The 19,799-nt window shown below is 23.2% G+C and overlaps 2 protein-coding genes and 1 long non-coding RNA gene across 4 annotated transcripts in view; 1 reads left to right on the forward strand and 2 right to left on the reverse strand.

The window, feature by feature from the left end:
• The window catches only part of LOC102675662, a 9,740-nt gene extending 2,015 nt beyond the window's left edge, over positions 1–7,725 (reverse strand). For both annotated transcript variants that reach the window (XR_004151525.1, XR_004151526.1), the window contains exons 1-3: positions 7,562–7,725; positions 1,187–1,309; positions 505–612 (exon numbers count right to left, since the gene is read on the reverse strand). This is a non-coding gene — a long non-coding RNA (uncharacterized LOC102675662). The remainder of the gene's footprint in view (positions 1–504; positions 613–1,186; positions 1,310–7,561) is intronic.
• Positions 7,726–12,627: 4,902 nt separating this feature from the next.
• Positions 12,628–17,478, forward strand: LOC102676117 (protein obstructor-E-like). Its single transcript, XM_006623180.2, has 5 exons — positions 12,628–12,845; positions 15,522–15,785; positions 16,218–16,412; positions 16,677–16,863; positions 17,264–17,478. The coding sequence occupies exons 1-5, from the start codon at positions 12,761–12,763 to the stop codon at positions 17,310–17,312; spliced, it is 780 nt and encodes a 259-aa protein (XP_006623243.1). The 5' UTR covers positions 12,628–12,760; the 3' UTR covers positions 17,313–17,478.
• The window catches only part of LOC102675792 (secretin receptor-like), a 27,838-nt gene continuing 24,376 nt past the window's right edge, over positions 16,338–19,799 (reverse strand). Inside the window, exon 13 of the mRNA XM_031513995.1 lies at positions 16,338–16,470. Coding sequence (XP_031369855.1) covers positions 16,450–16,470 — 21 coding nt within the window. The 3' untranslated portion in view covers positions 16,338–16,449. The remainder of the gene's footprint in view (positions 16,471–19,799) is intronic.

Genomic DNA, 19,799 nt, shown 5'->3' on the forward strand with positions numbered 1-19,799 from the left:
ATTAATACTTTAGATTTTTCTCTCCATTTTCTTCCATCTCTTTCTAATTTCAAAATTACTTGTGGAACTCTAATTACAAACTTTCGCAAAGACCTTGTATAACATTTAAAATTTTTTTCTTCATTTTTTCTTTTATTTAATTTCAAAATATCGTGGAACCTATTTACAAATTTTTGCAAGAATCCTAACTGAGAAAATAGTCTGATCGATCACTAGTATCAAGGCAGAGTGGATTACGGATCACGTAACCTGCGAAGAACGATCTTGGAGCATAGACTTTAAGATCGAGGAGGATGAAATGTCACGAATGTCTCGAACACAATGTGCTGCGAAGGAGAGGGAAGGACAACAGGGCAGAGGACGGCCGAGGACGACCGATGGGGAGTAGAAGAGAAAAGGAGAAGAAGAATGCTGGCATCCATTGAGGAGAGCATTGCGCTCGATCCAGAAGCGAGGTGTTAATGTCACGCACTTCGAAATCAGATGGAATCTAATTCAACGAACCTTGATCTTTACTGCCCTCTTTTCTTCTCTGACCTCGCGTGAAAGAACGTTTTCTTCGTTGAACAATCATCAACTATTAACCCTTTAGCATCCATCAGAGAAGAAATTCTGAAATTGAATGAAAAAAAAAGAGAAATTTTAGCATTGAGGATTAATATTGTGTTATAATGGAACATTTCAATTTTGCAATATTCTTTCAAACAATTTACATCATTGAATTGTTTTGTAACATTGTTGGTGGTATTATACTTTTATGGAAACTTTATTTTTTAATTTATATAGCTTTAAAACTATAAAAACATTAATTCTAATATATTTTATAGTTTTAATTAGAATTTATATTATTATGATCCAACAATAACACTTAAAGCTATAATATTATATTATAATTAGCCTTTAAATGTTATTTACAAGTATTTGAAAAAATGAAAATAATCTTGTTTGAACTTGACTTCTCCAAGATTCTAATCATGAAGTATTTCATGCAGTAAGATTAAAATAATTAGTTACCATTAGTAATTAATAAAACATATTAGAAACATTATATCTTATGTCTTTACGATAACGCGAACAGAATGAAATGGCAATAATGTGCTATGATTGTTCATCAATTGAAATTGATTTCATCGATAAAAAGAGTGAACATGGCGATGAGTAGCACTATTTTGAATAGTACGATTACCATACAATTCCAAGCCTCGCAAAATAGTAGTCGAGATGATCAGAGACGTCTACCGAATAGAACGATTAGACGTTCTTTCATTGCTATTAAGTGGCACGAGGAATGTGGTTTCATCTTCAGCATCTGGAATTATAATAAGTTTTATATAGGCTTCAATAAGAAACAACAGTTTGACATTTATTAAGTGTGCACTTTGAGTTTGCACATTAAATTTTATTTAATATTATTTACAATGTGTCAATATTATGAAAGATAATAAAAAAAACAATTTTTGATTAATAAATAAATATATATATCAAATAGCAAAATAAAATAAAAAAATATATTTATACTTATAAAATAGAATATAACAATAATGTATAAATAAAATTACAATTATATCAAACAGATTATTTCAACAATTAATCACTGTAAAATGTTGCATTACAGGGCAAAAGCTAGATGACATCAAACACTATAAAATGATTTATGTTTTCAAGAAGATCAAAGGGCAGGTTCATTTTAAGTGAAATGAGTTAAATGTCTTAACGTCATTAAGAGCAGCAGTATGGCACAAAGCCATGGAAAGTCTGTTTAATAATGCTTCTCTGTACCATCTCTATTTATAATTACATAACTTTTAAATAGAATGAGTTCTGTGTCATTAAACTCGTTTCGAGGATTACTGCAATTGTATTGCGTAATTGGAAGATTGAGATCTTTTATACACAAAATAATTTTTTAGCATTTACACTTACATCTTAAAAATTACGCTAGACAAAATCATTGAAGCGTTAAATCAATATTGCCATAATAATTTAAAATAACTTTTCGCTCGCTATTAAGATATTACATAATCGTTAATTTTTTATATATAATAATAAATATAACATTTATCCTTAAGTAAGTTGATGTTTAAATTATAGGGGTTGATGGAAGAACCCTTGACCGAGTTTTAATAATCATAAAAAGGAGAAAGTTATTATGAAATACTTCTACATTATAGGATCTTCTAACATCTGTTATAAGAGAAGAGGATCATTTATGCTTGCACAACAAAGAGGGATTACCAACTTGGATATATTAATTGAAGAACACTTGTTTAAAGAATATTGCAGAATGCCAATTTCAATGAATCATTGTAAAAAAACTGTATTTCTTTAAAAGTATTATAATAAAGAAGAAAATCAATTTTTATTCAAATCTTTTTGATATATCATCAATGAATTTTCAATAGTGTAATAATAAATAAAAAAAAATATAAAGATATTATATATTGTTTCATAAATTAGAATCGTTTTAAAATCGCTTATCAATAAAAATTATAAAAAATTATAGAATCATAACATAAAATTATAATATCAATTAATATTAATATTAAACCTATATATAATTACGTATTTAGTAACAGTAAATCAATATTACAATCAATATAGTAGCATTACTTAATAATAATCAATATTAGTTTAATATAATCAGGATTACAAAATCAATAATACTATTGATCATCAATAAATTTGATTTGTCCAAGATTTACCAATATTTGCAGAAATTATTGGAAAATCATAGAATCCATAGCATAGCCATGATTACCCGAAGAATTATCGATTTCTTTTCTTTCAGTAGGAGTAAAGTTTTCGTAATCATCACCGTCTTTATACCAGACGTATCGTTAACAGGATCTATCATTGAATCGCTGTTAGAGCGAGAGCAGAAAGACTGAAAACGAAATGGCATAATTTACAGGCCAACAATGAGATTATAACCGGTATACCGTAACGGACATACTATGTATGAAAGCCGAATGAAAAATATCAAATTGTTCCCATCGCTTTGTAAACGGATGAAAAAGGGCTGAAACAAAGAACGCCGACAAGACATCCGGCGAATTTCGAATGAGATATCTGCTATTAATATATCAAAGAATCATACCAATTCTATCAGTAAATTGGTTGATCTATTACAAACTACGTTTCAAGAACTTAAAAGCTGGGATCTTTAAATTATTTCGTGATACTTGAGATATAGAAGTACTTGAGATATAGAAATTAAAATGGATTATAAATAGATTGCTGATGCGTTTATGCAAATGTTTAAATGTGGAAATCTACAGAATGCACATGATAAAAAGCAAAGCAATATAAAATATTTAAAGTATAATGATATCATTATGATATTTGAAAAATAAAGTAAATTTTATGTAAATTGTACTTTTTTAATCATATTCAACAAAATTTTATTTTGCATAAATATCTATAATCTAATTATGAGTAATCTAATTCTAACTATAGAAAAAACTTTAATCTAATCAAAGTACTTTACAATGATATGACAAGTTTAAAAAAATTAAAGATAATATCTATTAAAATTTCTAATTATGTCAAATTCTCAGATAATTAGTTTATTAACTTCATTAATTTCATTAACATTAAATAATCTTGCAAGCAATTATAAAATTGACATTATACAAAAAATCCTATAAAATTAATTGTATTCTCAAAAAGCCTTTCAGTAAATTTCAATTTTACAATTCAATGATAAGAAGAATCAATTGATCTAAAAAATATTAGAATGCCAAATACTACCAATAAATGATACCAGTATGTTATTTCATTTAAGAATATTACATGAACTGAAACAAATAGCAGTCAGGTCACAATCACGTTACAAATGACCCATCACTGCATCTATAATTATGCGTTTTTATGCTGGATCTCGAACGCCTTTAAATTATAATTGCAACTATAAATCAATCATAATTTCCTTTTGCCTCGCGTGGGCCTTATTTTTATATTATTACAAAGAGGATATTTCTTTGGCAAATGAAGAATAGCGTTAAAAGTCACGGAATTCGAAGGCATGCATCATATTCAATATTATTACCTAATCAGATTCGATCAGATCAATGGAATTAATCGAACGAATGACGAGATTCTGGAATTATTAAACGCGTCGACAATTGATACAATCTTCCACATGTCTTCCATATCTATAACAATGTTAATTAACAATTACAATTCGCAAGTAAGTAGTCAAACACTCTTTTGCAAGAGAATTTCCAGCGTAAATCAAAAGGAGTCATTGTTATTGAATTGTATGGTAATGGAAATGAAGCAACACAACATTGAGACTAAGAAAAAATTACTTCTTGGCAATATTAATTTGAAAATATACATAATCAATTGTATAATATGGAAAAATAATATTTGGTCTAATTTAACTTTTATTATAATTGATATATATTATATATTATATATTATAATTGATTAATATATATATGTGTGCAATAAACTATAAAATGCATGAAAAATAATAATACATTGATATAATAATAATCTTATAAAATGGATCGTTTAATAATGGTAATATTATATCAAATGGAATTAATCTTATTTTGTGAGATTAGCTTCTCAGTAGTATTAATATATGATATAGTCACGTTGCTAAAAGTAGTACAAATTGCGATGGCGTAAGTTAGTGATTTAAATGGAAAATGTTAAGTAATTGTAATCTTTTTTATCTTTTTTATCTTTTCTGATATCTATTGAAAAATTTGACTACTGTAACAATAAATATGTTTGCAAATGTTCTACTATACAAAATAAGAAAATTGGAAATATTGTATAGCAAAATTGTAAAATTAAGCAGTTAAATACTTTAAAATTATATTAAAATACCTTTCATTGTAAAAAAGAAAGAGAATTTCTGTTCTTGATTTTTCAGCTAGCAAATTATACAAATGTGTTATAATACGTCTTCGAGAGCTTTAGCGGAAGGTGTCTAACAAGTTGGTACTATGAAATTACGAGAATTAGTAATTTATTATTCGTCACTATTACAGCATCCTCGTCACTCACTACTGAACCATGTAATCGCAGATGACAAAAAAGTGAATAATGAGTGCTAATATTGCATATAAAGGAGCATGTGTCAAAGATTTCTTTAAATATAGAAATATAAAAATCACATAACCGCTGTCTTGTTCCTGAAATTATATAAAAAAAATTAAAAAGATTGTTCAAATAAAAAATATATGAAAGCGTACACATTATGTTTCTTTAATGAAAAAATTCACTTTATCTTGACTTAATTAATTGATTGGAACTTTTATAACGAAAAGAATTTGAATATGTACTTCAACCGGAAGGCGGGTTTCTAATTTATTTCCTGCGCCATCTATGCATGAAAATAAGAATGATTTATAGTAGTAATCATATTGAAAATCAGGTTTAATGAGCTCAAACATTAGAACGAGAAGTCTAATGAGGTCTCGTTTGAGAAAATCTAATATCCACAGATAATCCTCGTTCTTACTATTGCGTATTATTCTAATGCAGTGCTTCTCAACATACTTCAATATTTTGAATATTGTATTGTATCTCTTGCATATTAGAATAATATTTTACAATTATCAAATATTTATTATCATCAAAATATATATAATTTATTCGTGAATCTGAATATATTAAATCAAGTTTTTTTTTTTTAAATTTCATAATTTTATTATGAATTTCTTTTTACAAAACATAAACAGCCTTTTTACAAAACATTTTGAAGTTTTAAGATTAAAAGAAATTTTCAAAAGTATTCAAATTTTATTAAAGATTTAAAAGAACATTTACAAATACTAATAATACATGTAAAAAAATTTTATATACTGATGTGGATATTAAATGATGAAGACAGAAATTTGGGAAACACTGTTTTAATGATTTTCATTTAAAGTACTCGGTTGGCAACTTTATCGTACATATGTCCCTTAAATTTACGACTCGCGCGAAGCATAAACATCCTGCTATTATACGAGGTCCGCTGTAGTATTCTGTTAGTGAGTATTGTATTCCCTTATCGAGAGGTATCTAATAAACTATCTAATTTCGCACGAACTTGACACTTTTTTCCAAAGAGAATATACTCGCGTATACGTATTTCTATCCTAATCACTATTTCTATTAATGTTAAGCACTCTTAAATTTTATGATTAATTTCTAAACTAATTTAATTTCATAACCTAACAATAATAGGACTGAATTGTAACAAGTTTATGGAATATGAAAAAATTTGAAAAAACATAAAGAAGATAATATCATATTTAATTTTTCTTTTTTGACTCATAGAAATCATATGAAAGTTAAATTTCTTTTTCCATTAAAACTATTAAAAAAGAAAGTTGATTGTTGTTTAGTTTCTGAAATTTTACAATATTATGATGAGAATTTTTAAAAAATACTACATTAATCTTTCAATCCTAATTTTAATTTTTTCTTTTCAGAAAGAATTTTTTTGAAAGAAGAATAACATCAATTGAGTGGTTTCATCTATGATTTAAATCGTCTTTTTGTGAACAAATTGGCCAAGATAACTATAAAATGGCGTGTGTGTGGCCTGTTCATAGACTTGAAAAGGTCTCGCTGAAATCTGATTGCTTCTTGCGCGTTAAAATAGCAATCAGCTGATCTCGTGTCAAAGAACACAATACTGAACAGAATCATTACGAAATCGAATTTCGATAGCTGTAAACCGTGACTCGCTAAGCGTTTTTGCCTTTCAACCCCTTCATTGCTTTCTCTTCTTCTATTTATGGTAAACTGATGACTTTTTGTGCCAATTCTAATATTAGTTTTAAATAAAAAAATAAAATTCATTAAAAATAAATTTTTTTTTGTAATATTGTAATCAAGATTTTATATATTTTTTATAATTACAAAATAATAAAGAAAAAAGTAGAAATATTAATATTTTTTTATATAATTAGTAAATAAAAAATTTATTATTTCCTCAATTAAACTTATTATAAATAAGATTTAAAAATTTAAAAAATATTAAAAACTAAGTTATTTGCAGAAAAAATTAATTTTCCTAAAAAATTCATTATTTTCTAAATGTTAAGATAAAAAAAAGATTTTACTATACTGTCTTATAAACTAATATAATAAAATCATTACTAATAATTTAAATATATTTTTTACATTTTAGCATAGCATTTTATATTTTATGTGAAAATTAATTCTCAATTTTTAATATTAATTATATCAATAAAAGTTAATATAATTAAATCAATTAAGAAAATTTGAAAATATTCAAAAAAAATAATGAAAAAATAAAAGAATATTGAAAAAAATTACTTAAAAAAGAATGCTGGAAGAACAATTGAATTTTCGTTCAGATAGATAAAAAGCCATGAAACACAAACGAAGAAAGAAATTGCTAAGAGGCAGAATATATTCCTGAGAGGCTAATTTGATCTTTGTAGGATGCGAATAAAATTTACAGTGCAGTATAGAGGGAGGTGTGTACATGTATTAGCCGGATCATGGCCGTAAAGCAAGAGCTCGATCTGTCGAAGCACATGTTGCTTTCGTATACGATTCGACCTCGCGTTCGCTCGATACTTACTCCGGTCTTATGCAAATCAGCCGAGCAATACGTGCTTGGTGGAATGATGAGCGGTTGGCTAAGGTCATCGCAAAGGAAGGTTAGAGAATAGGATTGGATTCACCCCTTTGCTTAGTTAGATGTGCGCTTGGATTGGTTGCATAAAATTATTTGAAGAAAATCTGTAAGAAAATTATGAAATTAGAGATAGTGAAATGTAATAAAAAAAAAAAAAAAAAAAAAAAAAAAAAAAAAAAAAAAAAAAAAAAAAAAAAAAAAAAAAAATACAAAAAACATAATAAAAGAAATATAAAATACTAAGAAATAATTTGCAATTTATGAAAATTTAAAAGAATTGATAATTTAAAAATATTAATTCTTTACCTGATAGCTAATTACATATTTTAAGAATATTAGAGATATATAAATAATTTTGTTAAAATGAGAATATACAAATTAGTGCTTATAAATAAATGCAATATTTAGAATCCAATTTAAATATTTCTATGAAAATTTTTGGAATTTTATTATTTATTATAATATTTGGAAATTTATTATAAATTAGAAATATTAAAATTTGACAAACGAAACATAATAAAGATTTCAAAATTATAAAATAAAAATATCGAATGATATATCAAAACTAATAAAAATATTAACCTGCTATTAATTATACAATATAATTTTAACGAAGCGTCTAATTATTAATTATGTAAAATTAGGTCAGAATAGTTGCCATTGCATTTTCATTATATTTCAAAAAACGGAAGAAGAACGTTGTATGTTATTTGGTGCATTTAATTAACATATTGTAATTCTAATTAATTCTAATTAATATTACTAGAATATCCAACATTCATTATTCAATTACTTGAACAATTCCAAAATTATTCATATTCATAGCTATTTTGTATATATTCAAAGTAAAATTTGTATAATTTCATCCCTCTAGAAGACATAAATTTATTTAAAAAAAAAATGATGCTAATATAATCACCCTATATTTTATTAATATCTTCTTATCCAGATTATTAGGTCAAGGACTCGTAACTTTCACAAAAGACGTTCAGTTTCTTTCTGATGCTTCAACTGAATGCATATTGACGAGCTTTTGTATGTCTTATTCATATGAATCTTCTAAGAAAGAATGATATAGACATCAAGTCTGCAACACAATCACCAAATATCCTATAATTAGATAAACTAATAGTATTCCAATTATATAAATACGAATTATATAATAATTATAATAATAATTTAAATTTAATGATATTATTAATATTTTTATAATTCTTTCATGAATTTTCAAATTAACTTATTAAAAAATAACCTATAATAAATTCTACTTTCATAAATTTTTTTCCTTTTTTCAAGAGGTGTTGTAAAGTTTCTTAAATGAAAGTTAAGAAAGGATTGCGCAGATTATTCACATAATCATGTTACCAATAATTTAAGAGAATAATCAGCAGGGGTGCTAGGGTAATCACTGTCCCCTTTACGAGCTACAATAATTTTAGAATTGCTTTCACATTGGTCACATACGGGACTTGTCTTTAGAGAAATTATGACCACAGCATTACAAATGTGCATTCACAAATATAAATAAAGTGATAAATATCATATGATTTTCATAGAATGAAATTTATTTCTATTGCTACAGAAAAATCAATCAAACAACGTTTGATATTTTCTATTTATTATAATAAGATACATATAATTTCAATTTTATCAATAATCATTTATATAGCATATCATTATTTTTATTCAAGCCTCTCAAAAATTAATGATATATCGCTGATATATATGATCATATATGATCATAATGTTTAAAGAAATATCGTAATACAATATATTGGCTGTTGGAAAAAATGAGTAAGAAGGGTATAAGATGTAATAGAACAATAGATATCTTCGACCATTCTCTCATTATCGGAACCTCTCCCCCAATCTAACGAATCCTGTGATTCGACATCAACGATACTTAAAGGTAACTCCTTCCGTGACATTAGAAAGGCACTCCTAGTCTCTTGTTGCATCGGTCCCTTTAGCTCGTTCGTTTCACACGCCACGTCGGATGTAGAAACAGTTACAGGCAACGTTCCTTCTCTGTGATACACCTCTCCATGATATCGGGATCAGATCTTCCTGTCACTTGTGAGACACTTAAATAGGCTGAATAATTGCCTCGCTGGAAGATTAAATTTTTATTAAAATTTAATTTATGAGAAAATTAACAAGAGATTAAAAGATATTAAATATTTATTTATATAATAAATAATGAAAGAAAATTTATTTTCGGTATATATCTACATGTACCCTGTGATAGCTATTGAATATATAAATATTCAAATGATGAGTACTTCTAGAATTAAAAAAAAAATCGTAAAAATTATTCAATATCGTAAAAGATAATTGTAATATGCAAATATGCAAATGGTATAAAATTACTTAAGAAATTAAGGAAACTAAAGAAAATTGAAAAAAAATCCAGTAAAAAATAACGGTCCAGAAAATTTTTAAAAAAATTTTGCCTATTCGTTATATTTTAATATGTATTTTGATATATATTTGATGATGTTCTTCTAATACAAAATTGTAAAATTAAAAAATTAGAAAAATTTCCAACTAAATACTCAATAATTAATAGGTTTTAAAATTTTTTAAATTTTTCAGATTTAAAGTTTTTAATTGAATTCTACAATCTTATAACAGGAGAACATAACTGAGAAAAAATTACAAAATTTTTTGGAATTTAATATATTTATGTATTTTATATTTATCATTTATTTCTTTAAGCTGACACATTTAAAAGAAAATTTTTTAATCATTATACATAATTCTATTCTAGAAGTTAATATTCTTATATACGTATATATGTATTTAATATTTACGTTTAACATACTTATTCTTTGAAGATATTACATTTTTAGCAAAAAAAAAAAAAAAAGATTGAACATATAAAAAATATATTTGATATATAGATTTTCAGAAATATTCTATAAATAATGTATAATAATATATAATATATAATATATAATAACATATAAAAATATAAAATTATATATAAATTAAACAAAGAAAACAATAAATAAATTTGAATGCATAAATTCATAATGTAAATATAGATAAGAATATAGATAAGAATATTTATTACTAGGAGAAAGATAAATATAGGATAAAAATAATGAAATCAGCGCCATCTTCAGAGTGCCGCAAATTATACACATAAAGAAAAGATAAAGATAGAGAATTAATTGCCAACGCCATCTTCTGAGTAACAAAAACTTTTTTTTACGAACAAAATAAAAATTGAAAATTAACTCTTTTTTTCGAATAGCTCCTAAAGAAAATGATTTATAGAGATATTTTTGATTTTCAAAAAATGATATCAATAATCAATATTTGCTTTATTTGTTTTTTTGAAGAAATGTATTTGGTAATTAAAAAATGGCCTTAGTAACTAATTCTTTTTTTTATCTCTGTTTCATTTCAATTTTCTGTTTTATCTTGCTTTCAAAACAATATCTTTGATTTTCGAGAGATGGTGCTGATGACTCTCTCTACCTTATCTTCTCTTTGAAGAAATATTTTTGGTACTTAAGAGATGAAGTTAATAGTCAATTCTTATTCTACTTTATCCGGCTTTAGAAAATATATTTTTGATACCAAAAAGATGGCAATAATGATCATTTCTTACGCTACTTTTTTCTTCTATTTTCTCTTCAATTTTTATTCCATCTCTGTTTTTCCATAATTGCTTTTAATTTACGTATACTTTATACCATTTATTATGTTTATTTTGTTTCAATTATCCAAATGATATAATGTAATTAGAATACAATTAGTTTTCCTGAAAAAGATAACGGAATTATATTTCTAATCATGAATTTCATTTATTCTTATTTGTCTGAAGTAAAAGAAATGACGAACATCATAAAATTTCTTTGTGGAAGAAGAAAGCATAAATAACATATATAAAATGATTGGAAGAGAGACTGAGAACTTGCGTAATATCGAACGATGTTCCCAGTTCCGTAGTTAGAGGAGCCTCGGGCGTCCATTAAACAGCCTTGACATTTTATTCGTTTCTGTATATCTCTCACCTACGAACCTTTTTCTTAAAGATATTAGAAGAAGAATGATCTATAAAGTTTGACATATTCTATTTTGAATGTCATAAATGTCATTAATATAATTATTTTTAATAACAAGACGATATAACATTAGTGCCGCCATTTTGGAGAACTTGCTCATATTTGTACGTATAAAAATCTTGTATTAATGAAAATAACATATATATACATAATGATATTGATAAATTATAATTATATAAAAGAATTATATATTAAATAATATTTATTTACTTTTAAATAAAATTTAAACAGAAATAAAAATATAATCTCATTCGAAAAATTCAGCAAAATTCATAATTGATTATTCATAATTAATAATACAATAATAATTTTGTAATAACATATGAATTATCATTACAAATTATCTATAATAATATTATATATATATAACTTCTATAATAATAAAACAATATAAAAAAGTTGGATATTATATGTATTTAATATGTATTTACACTTACTTATATTCAAATATGTATTTCTATATTTCTAATTATAATAATTCTTAAAATATGAATCTTATTGATGTGAAAAACCAACTATTCAATATAAAATAAAAAGCTATATAATATAAACTATATAAACCAACTATTCAATATAAAATAAAAAGCTATAATATAAACTAATATAAACTAAAATACAGGACATTTATAATTACTAAAGAACATTCATATTCTATTATAATGGATGTTAATTAATTGATAATCAATTATTTATAAGGAATTATTTGTATTATTAATTATTAATTTATTTATTATTCATTATTCATTACGATGTAAATGAATTTTAATTTACATGAACTATAATTAAAATAATTTAAAATATATATAATATAATACATAAAAATTAATTTATTTAAATTAATTATAAAATATCAATATATCTAATTTTTTTTAATATAATTTTGCACAATATGATTTTTCCAAAGATTTTAACTAACAAAATAGGAAAGAGAAAAGAATCTAAAGAGCGAGTGGAATTGAGATGCTCAGAATGAATACGCGTGGTGGTTGAGCGAAGATAATAAAAGCTTGCAAAGAAGAAGAGGCAGGTAGTTTTGATTTCGGGAGCGGGATAGCAAGAGCTCGAGATGACCCCGACGACGATCGTTCATATATGTATATTGATTGCCTGCAGCATTCTTAACTTTGTGAGCTGCGAATACAAGTCATCCAGTGAGTACAAGTGAAAATATAAATCTTCTGCAAATAACACTTGTGCAATTTCTATGTGTTTGATTATTGTTTTTCAAGATTTGTGTATTTTTACAATTATTATACTTCTTATTATATTTAATTAATTGATCCAATAGTTTTTATTTATATAAATTTGTCTTATTAAGTTTTAATAAAATTAAATTTTTTTATTTTATTTACTTCGAATATATATATTATATTATGCATATATAATATATAATATATATATATATAATAAATATATACAAAATTATATTAAAAAAATGTACATAAACAAAAAATGTCTAATAATTATTTAGAAATAAAATAATAATATAGAATTATTTAGAAATAAAATAATAATTTCATTACTATGATAAATGTTAATTTGATAAATCAATATATATTTATTGTATATTTGATATATGCATTATCATTGAATTTTAATCTTAAAAATGTTTAAAAAGAAAAATATCATTGTATATTTTGGTATGCAATGAATTATAAGAGATAGAATTATAATAAATTATAATTATAATTCTAATTATAAGAGATAGTAATATTTAAAATTATTATAAATAGGAACAATTATTTTGATATAGAAATATATAGAGTAATTATGAATAGAATGAAAATATAAAAATTATTCAAAATTTAAATTCTATAGTTTTCTTTTCGTTATAATTTTTTTCAATATATCGTAAAAGATAATAACTTTTCAATAGTATTTTATAAAATTAGAGTAATCTTTATAAATTAGATCTTTATAAATTAGAGTATCTTCAATATTGATCATATATATATATATACATTTCATCATTCTTTTCAAGATTTCAAAAATTTTAATGACTTCAATATACATTAGAATTTATACTCCGTAGTTTCATTTTTGGATTTAGTGATTTCATAGAAACTAAATGGAATTTCAGTATGCTCACATAAACTGTGACAAGTTATTTTGTTAAGGTTTAAAATTACCCGAAAGATAGTCACGTTTAAAATTCATCACTATTGTTGAAGCAGTACCACTTAACTTTTCATCGGTGTTGTTGCATCATCGTGTCATTTTGCGTTGTTTATTCTCTCATATTAATTTTTTTTCTTATTATCAAAATCACAGATTTTTAAGATCAGTATTGCGTTTCTAGCATTCCTTCTTCCTAACAGAATGATCTATTTTATCATTATTAAATTTGATTAACATCATTATTATCATTTGACATAATTAGAATTTTTATTAATAATTACTAATAATTAGAAATAGAAATTGTAGAATTTTTTTTACAATTTTTAAACTTATTATTTTTTATCTAAAAAATTCTTTTAAATTTAAAAAATTGATATTATTCCATTAAATTGTTCTTTAGTATAATCATTCTACTTTTATTCTAATATCAGGATTTTATTGCAAGTAGAAATAGCGAATATATAATATTAATAAAAATATTTAATAATTTATTTTTATATATTCTATATTTTATATTTCTCATTTCAATTAAAATATATAATGTTAATCTGGCCTAATAATTTAAAAATTAAGTGAAACAAAATTTATTTTTCTATTTTCTATCAAATGAATAGAGAATTATTTATATTAAGTTATATATTATTTATATTAAAATAAATTACATAAATCATTGAATCCGAATGCTGCAAAAGGATTTTATTCTGCTAAAAGAAAAAGAAATTTATATGTGTATATTTAAATCTGCTTCGAGTTTAGCTAAAGATAATCTAGAGAGTTTGCAAAAGAGGTGAATATATAACTTACATGTAAGATAGAGATAGAGAAAGAGAAGTGCGGAGGTCAAATCACATCGTTAAACTTTCTCCATTCGAGGCTTTTCGATAGTAGACGCGAATGCATGAGCACGCGCGATTCGGAGACCGGTTTCGTCTTCAAGGTGCTGCATTATGCAACGAGTCAGAGTTTCCAATTCAAAAATTTGTAAAAATAGTTCTGCAATCATTAAAATCTATTAATAATTAATATTTTTAATAGCTTCTTAAATTTACAAATAAGAAAAAAATAAAAAATTATTTATATTTATAACAGAAAAAAAATTTATAAAGAATGTAAAAAGAAAATGATAAAAAATTAGAAGTAATAATTAAGAAGATAGTTTTTACGTGCAGTATTTATCATATAAAAAAAATTGAGAAAAATATTCAATTTTATAAATCTAAAAAAGATAAAATTAAAATTAAATTTTTAATTAATTATGACAATACTTTTAATTGAAAAAAGAATTGTATAATTTTCTAAAATCAATTTCTAAATGATGCAAGATTAAATTATGTTAAAATAAATAATTTTTTTTTTAAGAAATGATTAAGTAACAAAATATATAATCAATTCAAAATGAGAAGTAAAACAAGATAGAATAAATTAGATAATTTCTTAAGACATTGATTGAGAAACTCTGGCGAAATAATATTGAAATAGATATTTCATATTTAAATATTAAACAATCAAATTTTATTTTTAATAATCTTTTCATGACATTTAAACATAAAGCATTATATTTTTTTTAATATTCAACATATTATTATTTCAAATTTTTTTTAAAAAATAAAATTTTAATATAAATAAATACATTTTAAATTGAAAATTCATATAAAAAAAATTATTTTTTTAATATTTTTTTATTATTAATTTTTTTTATTATTTTTTAGATGCGATTCAACATCTTCTTGTCGGAAAACGAAACCAAGAAGATAATGTAAATTTCTATGGCAAACAGCAAACCTCATTATCCTGTCCAGAAAGAAATGGTCGATTTCCAATTTCGTCTCAATGTGATGCCTACATAGAATGCATTGACGGTATCCCTGAAGAAAAATTATGTCCCGAGGGACTTCTATTTAGTCCTGAAGCAAGATTCAATTATCCTTGTGGATATCCAATAGACGTAAATTGTGAGGGAAGACCTAATCGACGTTAGTATTATGCAATTTTCTATCTTCTTCAATTTTAATCTAATTAACTGAAAATTAAAAAAAAATTGATTTATTATTTTTAATAATTTTTCTCAGAAATACATATATTGATTTGTTATTTTATATATTTAATGATATTGATTTAAAATATCAAAATAAAAAAGATAAATTACTTCATATTTTAAATAATACTATGTAATCTTTACTGATTTTAAAATTCTATTATTTCTTTCATTTTTATAATATTTTTATTAATTTATATATATTATTTATTAATTTTACTTTCTTCTTTTATAATTTATTTATTTAATTTTTTCAAAATTATCAAAAAATTTCGAAATTTGGTATTATTTTGATATTATTAATTAGATATTATTTTTTTTATATTTAAGTTATATTTAAGTATAATAAATAATAAAAAATAATTTTTAGAACCTGCACAACCAACTGCTGATTGTCCTCATCAATATGGTTATTTCAAGGTTGGGGATAAGCAAAATTGTGGTCAATTTATGAATTGTGCTGACGGAAAGGGATACATTTTTGATTGTCCTGAAGGATTGGCTTTTAATTCAGAATCTTATCGTTGTGATTGGCCCGATCAAGTTACTGATTGCGATGTTGAAGGTAATTTTTTTCAATAATCATGCACAATATAAATATCTTAATATATCTCTACATAAATCTGAAAAAATTGTTTTTAATTGAGAAAGTAAATTATATAATATAAAATTATAAAAATAAATCTTGAAATTTAAAATTAATAAGAAAAAAACTATAATTTGTGCTATTCATCATTGTACTATAAATTACATTAAAATCTAATTTTTTTTATATTATTATTATTATTTATATTTTGAAATTATCAATTATTTTATATTTTTCATATAGCATTCTTGGGCTTCGTTTGTCCAGAAGATCTTTCTACACGAGAAATCAAATTTTTCCGAAGTAATCTGGATTGTCAGCGGTACTATGTTTGCGTAAATGGCCGACCACGATTGCAAAATTGTGGTGAGGGTAGGGCTTTTAATGAATTAACAGGTGCTTGTGATGCTGCGGAAAATGTTACTGGATGGTAAGGCTTTCTTAAAAATAAAATTAAATTTACCAATTATTTCTTTCCTGCAACAAATTTTTCTTTTATTGTAAAGAATTAATATTTTTGAAGTTTTGCATTAAATTATCTCTAATCAATAATCAATTACTTTCAATTTGCAATATATATAATTGCAATTAATAAATATATATTTGAATTATTAAATATATTAAAAAATTTATAAAAATATATAAATCGATATATTTTATTAAAATTCTTCTTTGAATATTTTTTAAATTATTTTAATTAATTATTCCACAATTTTTTTTATTACATTATTCTCTCAATTTTAATTTTAATTCTCTTTATAATTTAAGAAATTTTGTAAAATGTTTATTAATAGTTCTTTAATTTTCTATTTTATTTTTTTTGTTTCTAGTGAATTACTTGGATTGTTACATGAAAAAAAAACTGTGAAATTATTTTAAATATGGAAAGAATTTTGGTAGCATCTGTAAATTTTTTTGCTAGTGATTTCTATTATTTAAACATACATATTAATAATGCTACATAAATGAAGAAACAAGTTTTGCAAATATGAGTAAGTGAAAAAAATATGATGTAAATAATTGTATGTTAAGAATGTTCAATATAAAAAAAAATATATTTAGTAATTTTTATATAAAGATACTTTTATAAATGAAATTATCCGTTAAATAATCTTTTTTAAATAATATGTGTTAGTAATAAAATGTTTTATACTCATTTCTTTTTTTTTTTAATTTCAATTGTGGAGTTTTACATCGAATATACATTCATATATACACGAGTTTGATCTGGTCTCTGAAGTATAGTTTTGAAGTAGAAGAATACGAATGTAATATAATTTAAGTAGTTTTAATAGCTCGTCTGAAATTCGGTTTATAGAATCGTTTGAAAATTGATACATTTTGATACAATTGAAAAAATTTTATTTTCGAACTTTGTAAAAATAAGTAATATTTAATGTAAGATGATGCAAAAAGAAAAAATGCTGCTTTTAAAATAAATTTAAGAATATATTTAGTATTTTTAGAAAACATTGTATATTCTTAAAACATTTCTAAATATTTATATATTACACTCTAAAAAGCGGCAATTGTTCTTTCGCAACATTATGTTCTCTAAAACGTTGTTCTTTCGCAACATCGTCTACGGGTTGTATGATGTAATTTAAACTTTAGAAATATTATGGTATTAAATTTACACATTAAAAAATTATAAAATTTGATTATAGAGGCACATTTATTATATTATATTATTTGTTAATATATATTACATCTATTAATATATATACGTCAATGAATATTAATATATGAAATTCATGGAGAATTTTATTAATATTTTATCAAAATTATTAATATTTTCTTATAAATATCAAATTAAGAAGAAAATCAATTTATTTCTTTTTTAAAATAATTCTGTCATTTAAATTATAAATTATGTTTTGTACATAATTTTGTAGACACGTATTTTTCATGTATACATCACTGCATTCATTCTAAAATATATAAAAATATAACTGCATAACAAAGAATCAAACGAATAAATCTGTATTTGTCTCATTTTATATAAAAATATATTGAAAAATGATTCATCATACAAGATTAATTAGAATATTATAATGATATTGATATGTTTATTTCACAAATTTTTTTGCAATGTCTTCATTATAAAAAAAAGTAATTATTTTAGAAAATAATTCTATGTGATTAATATATTTATTATTAAAAATTCCGTACATATAGATACATTTTATTATTAACATATTAAAAAAGAGCATGATAATAAATAAATTAATAAGATTGTGTGTAAGATATAATAATGCACATAGAAAATTTTCGATCAGTTAATTCAATATGTTGTATTTATTATAATAAACATTAAATATACATATACACATATTTATTTTATTTCGCAATTTACAATATAAACGCGATATACGTGATATACACGAGGAATTTCTATGAAACTGCACCTACGTTAATCCGAACTGAATAGGAACGGATATCGACATGATTCGATTTAATCCGATCCATAAAACGACATACGACTCTGAAGAATTCTTAAAAATTATGGTCAAACAAATTATTTATTATTCAACAACAGTTACACTAGACATGAATTCAAGCATATAATTTTAGAATTAGTTAATAAATATATATTTATATGATTATGTAAATTTGATTATATTTGTTTGTATTCACCTAATTCATGTTTAATATAATCATTGCCTAGACCATCCGAATTCTTAAGTCGCAGAAAAAAAAGAATAACTGAAAGTGAATATATATATTTACAAAATGAAAATTAATTTATACAATAAATATATAATAAAAAATATATATATATATTCACCTTAAATTATTATTATAAATACATGCTTTGAAAACCAGTTAGGCTTAACGAATTCTGGTGCAGTATTAATAATCTCGAGACAAAAAGTGTAAAAATGTGTAAAAATAAATATTTTAGAACTTCATATTTATATAATTGTACAAATTTATAGATTGTAATTTCAAAAATCTGAAAATATTAGTACATATTAAAAAATGACTGCTAAAATGTCTGGAAGTCCATGTATTATTATTAATTATTATTATTACTACTACTATTATTATTACTACTACTATTATTATTATCATCATTTACAATAAAAATAAGATTTACAGTAAACAATATGGATTAGTCGATTTATAATCTTGTTAAAATAATTCAATCGTTCATATTACATTACTTAGCTATTCCATGAATCATATTGCATGAATTGAACGACAATATTTTGAAAAATCTTTATATCAAAATAATAAAAATAGAAATTTTACTATTATATGCTTCTGGCAAAATATTTCCAATTAGAGGTAACAATAATATGATATTTATTAACAATTAAGATTAAGAACAAATATGTATATGTATATATATATATATATATA

The sequence above is a fragment of the Apis dorsata genome, unplaced genomic scaffold, assembly GCF_000469605.1.
Source record: "Apis dorsata unplaced genomic scaffold, Apis dorsata 1.3 scaffold_820, whole genome shotgun sequence".
Lineage (NCBI taxonomy): Eukaryota > Metazoa > Arthropoda > Insecta > Hymenoptera > Apidae > Apis > Apis dorsata.

Excerpts from the sequence above, each read along its gene's own strand:
- LOC102676117 (XM_006623180.2), top strand. The coding sequence starts at position 12,761 with ATGACCCCGACGACGATCGTTCATATATGTATATTGATTGCCTGCAGC. Across the intron at positions 12,846-15,521 it reads CTGCGAATACAAGTCATCCA|ATGCGATTCAACATCTTCTT; the intron begins GTGAGTACAAGT and ends ATTATTTTTTAG. Across the intron at positions 16,864-17,263 it reads GCGGAAAATGTTACTGGATG|TGAATTACTTGGATTGTTAC; the intron begins GTAAGGCTTTCT and ends TTTTGTTTCTAG.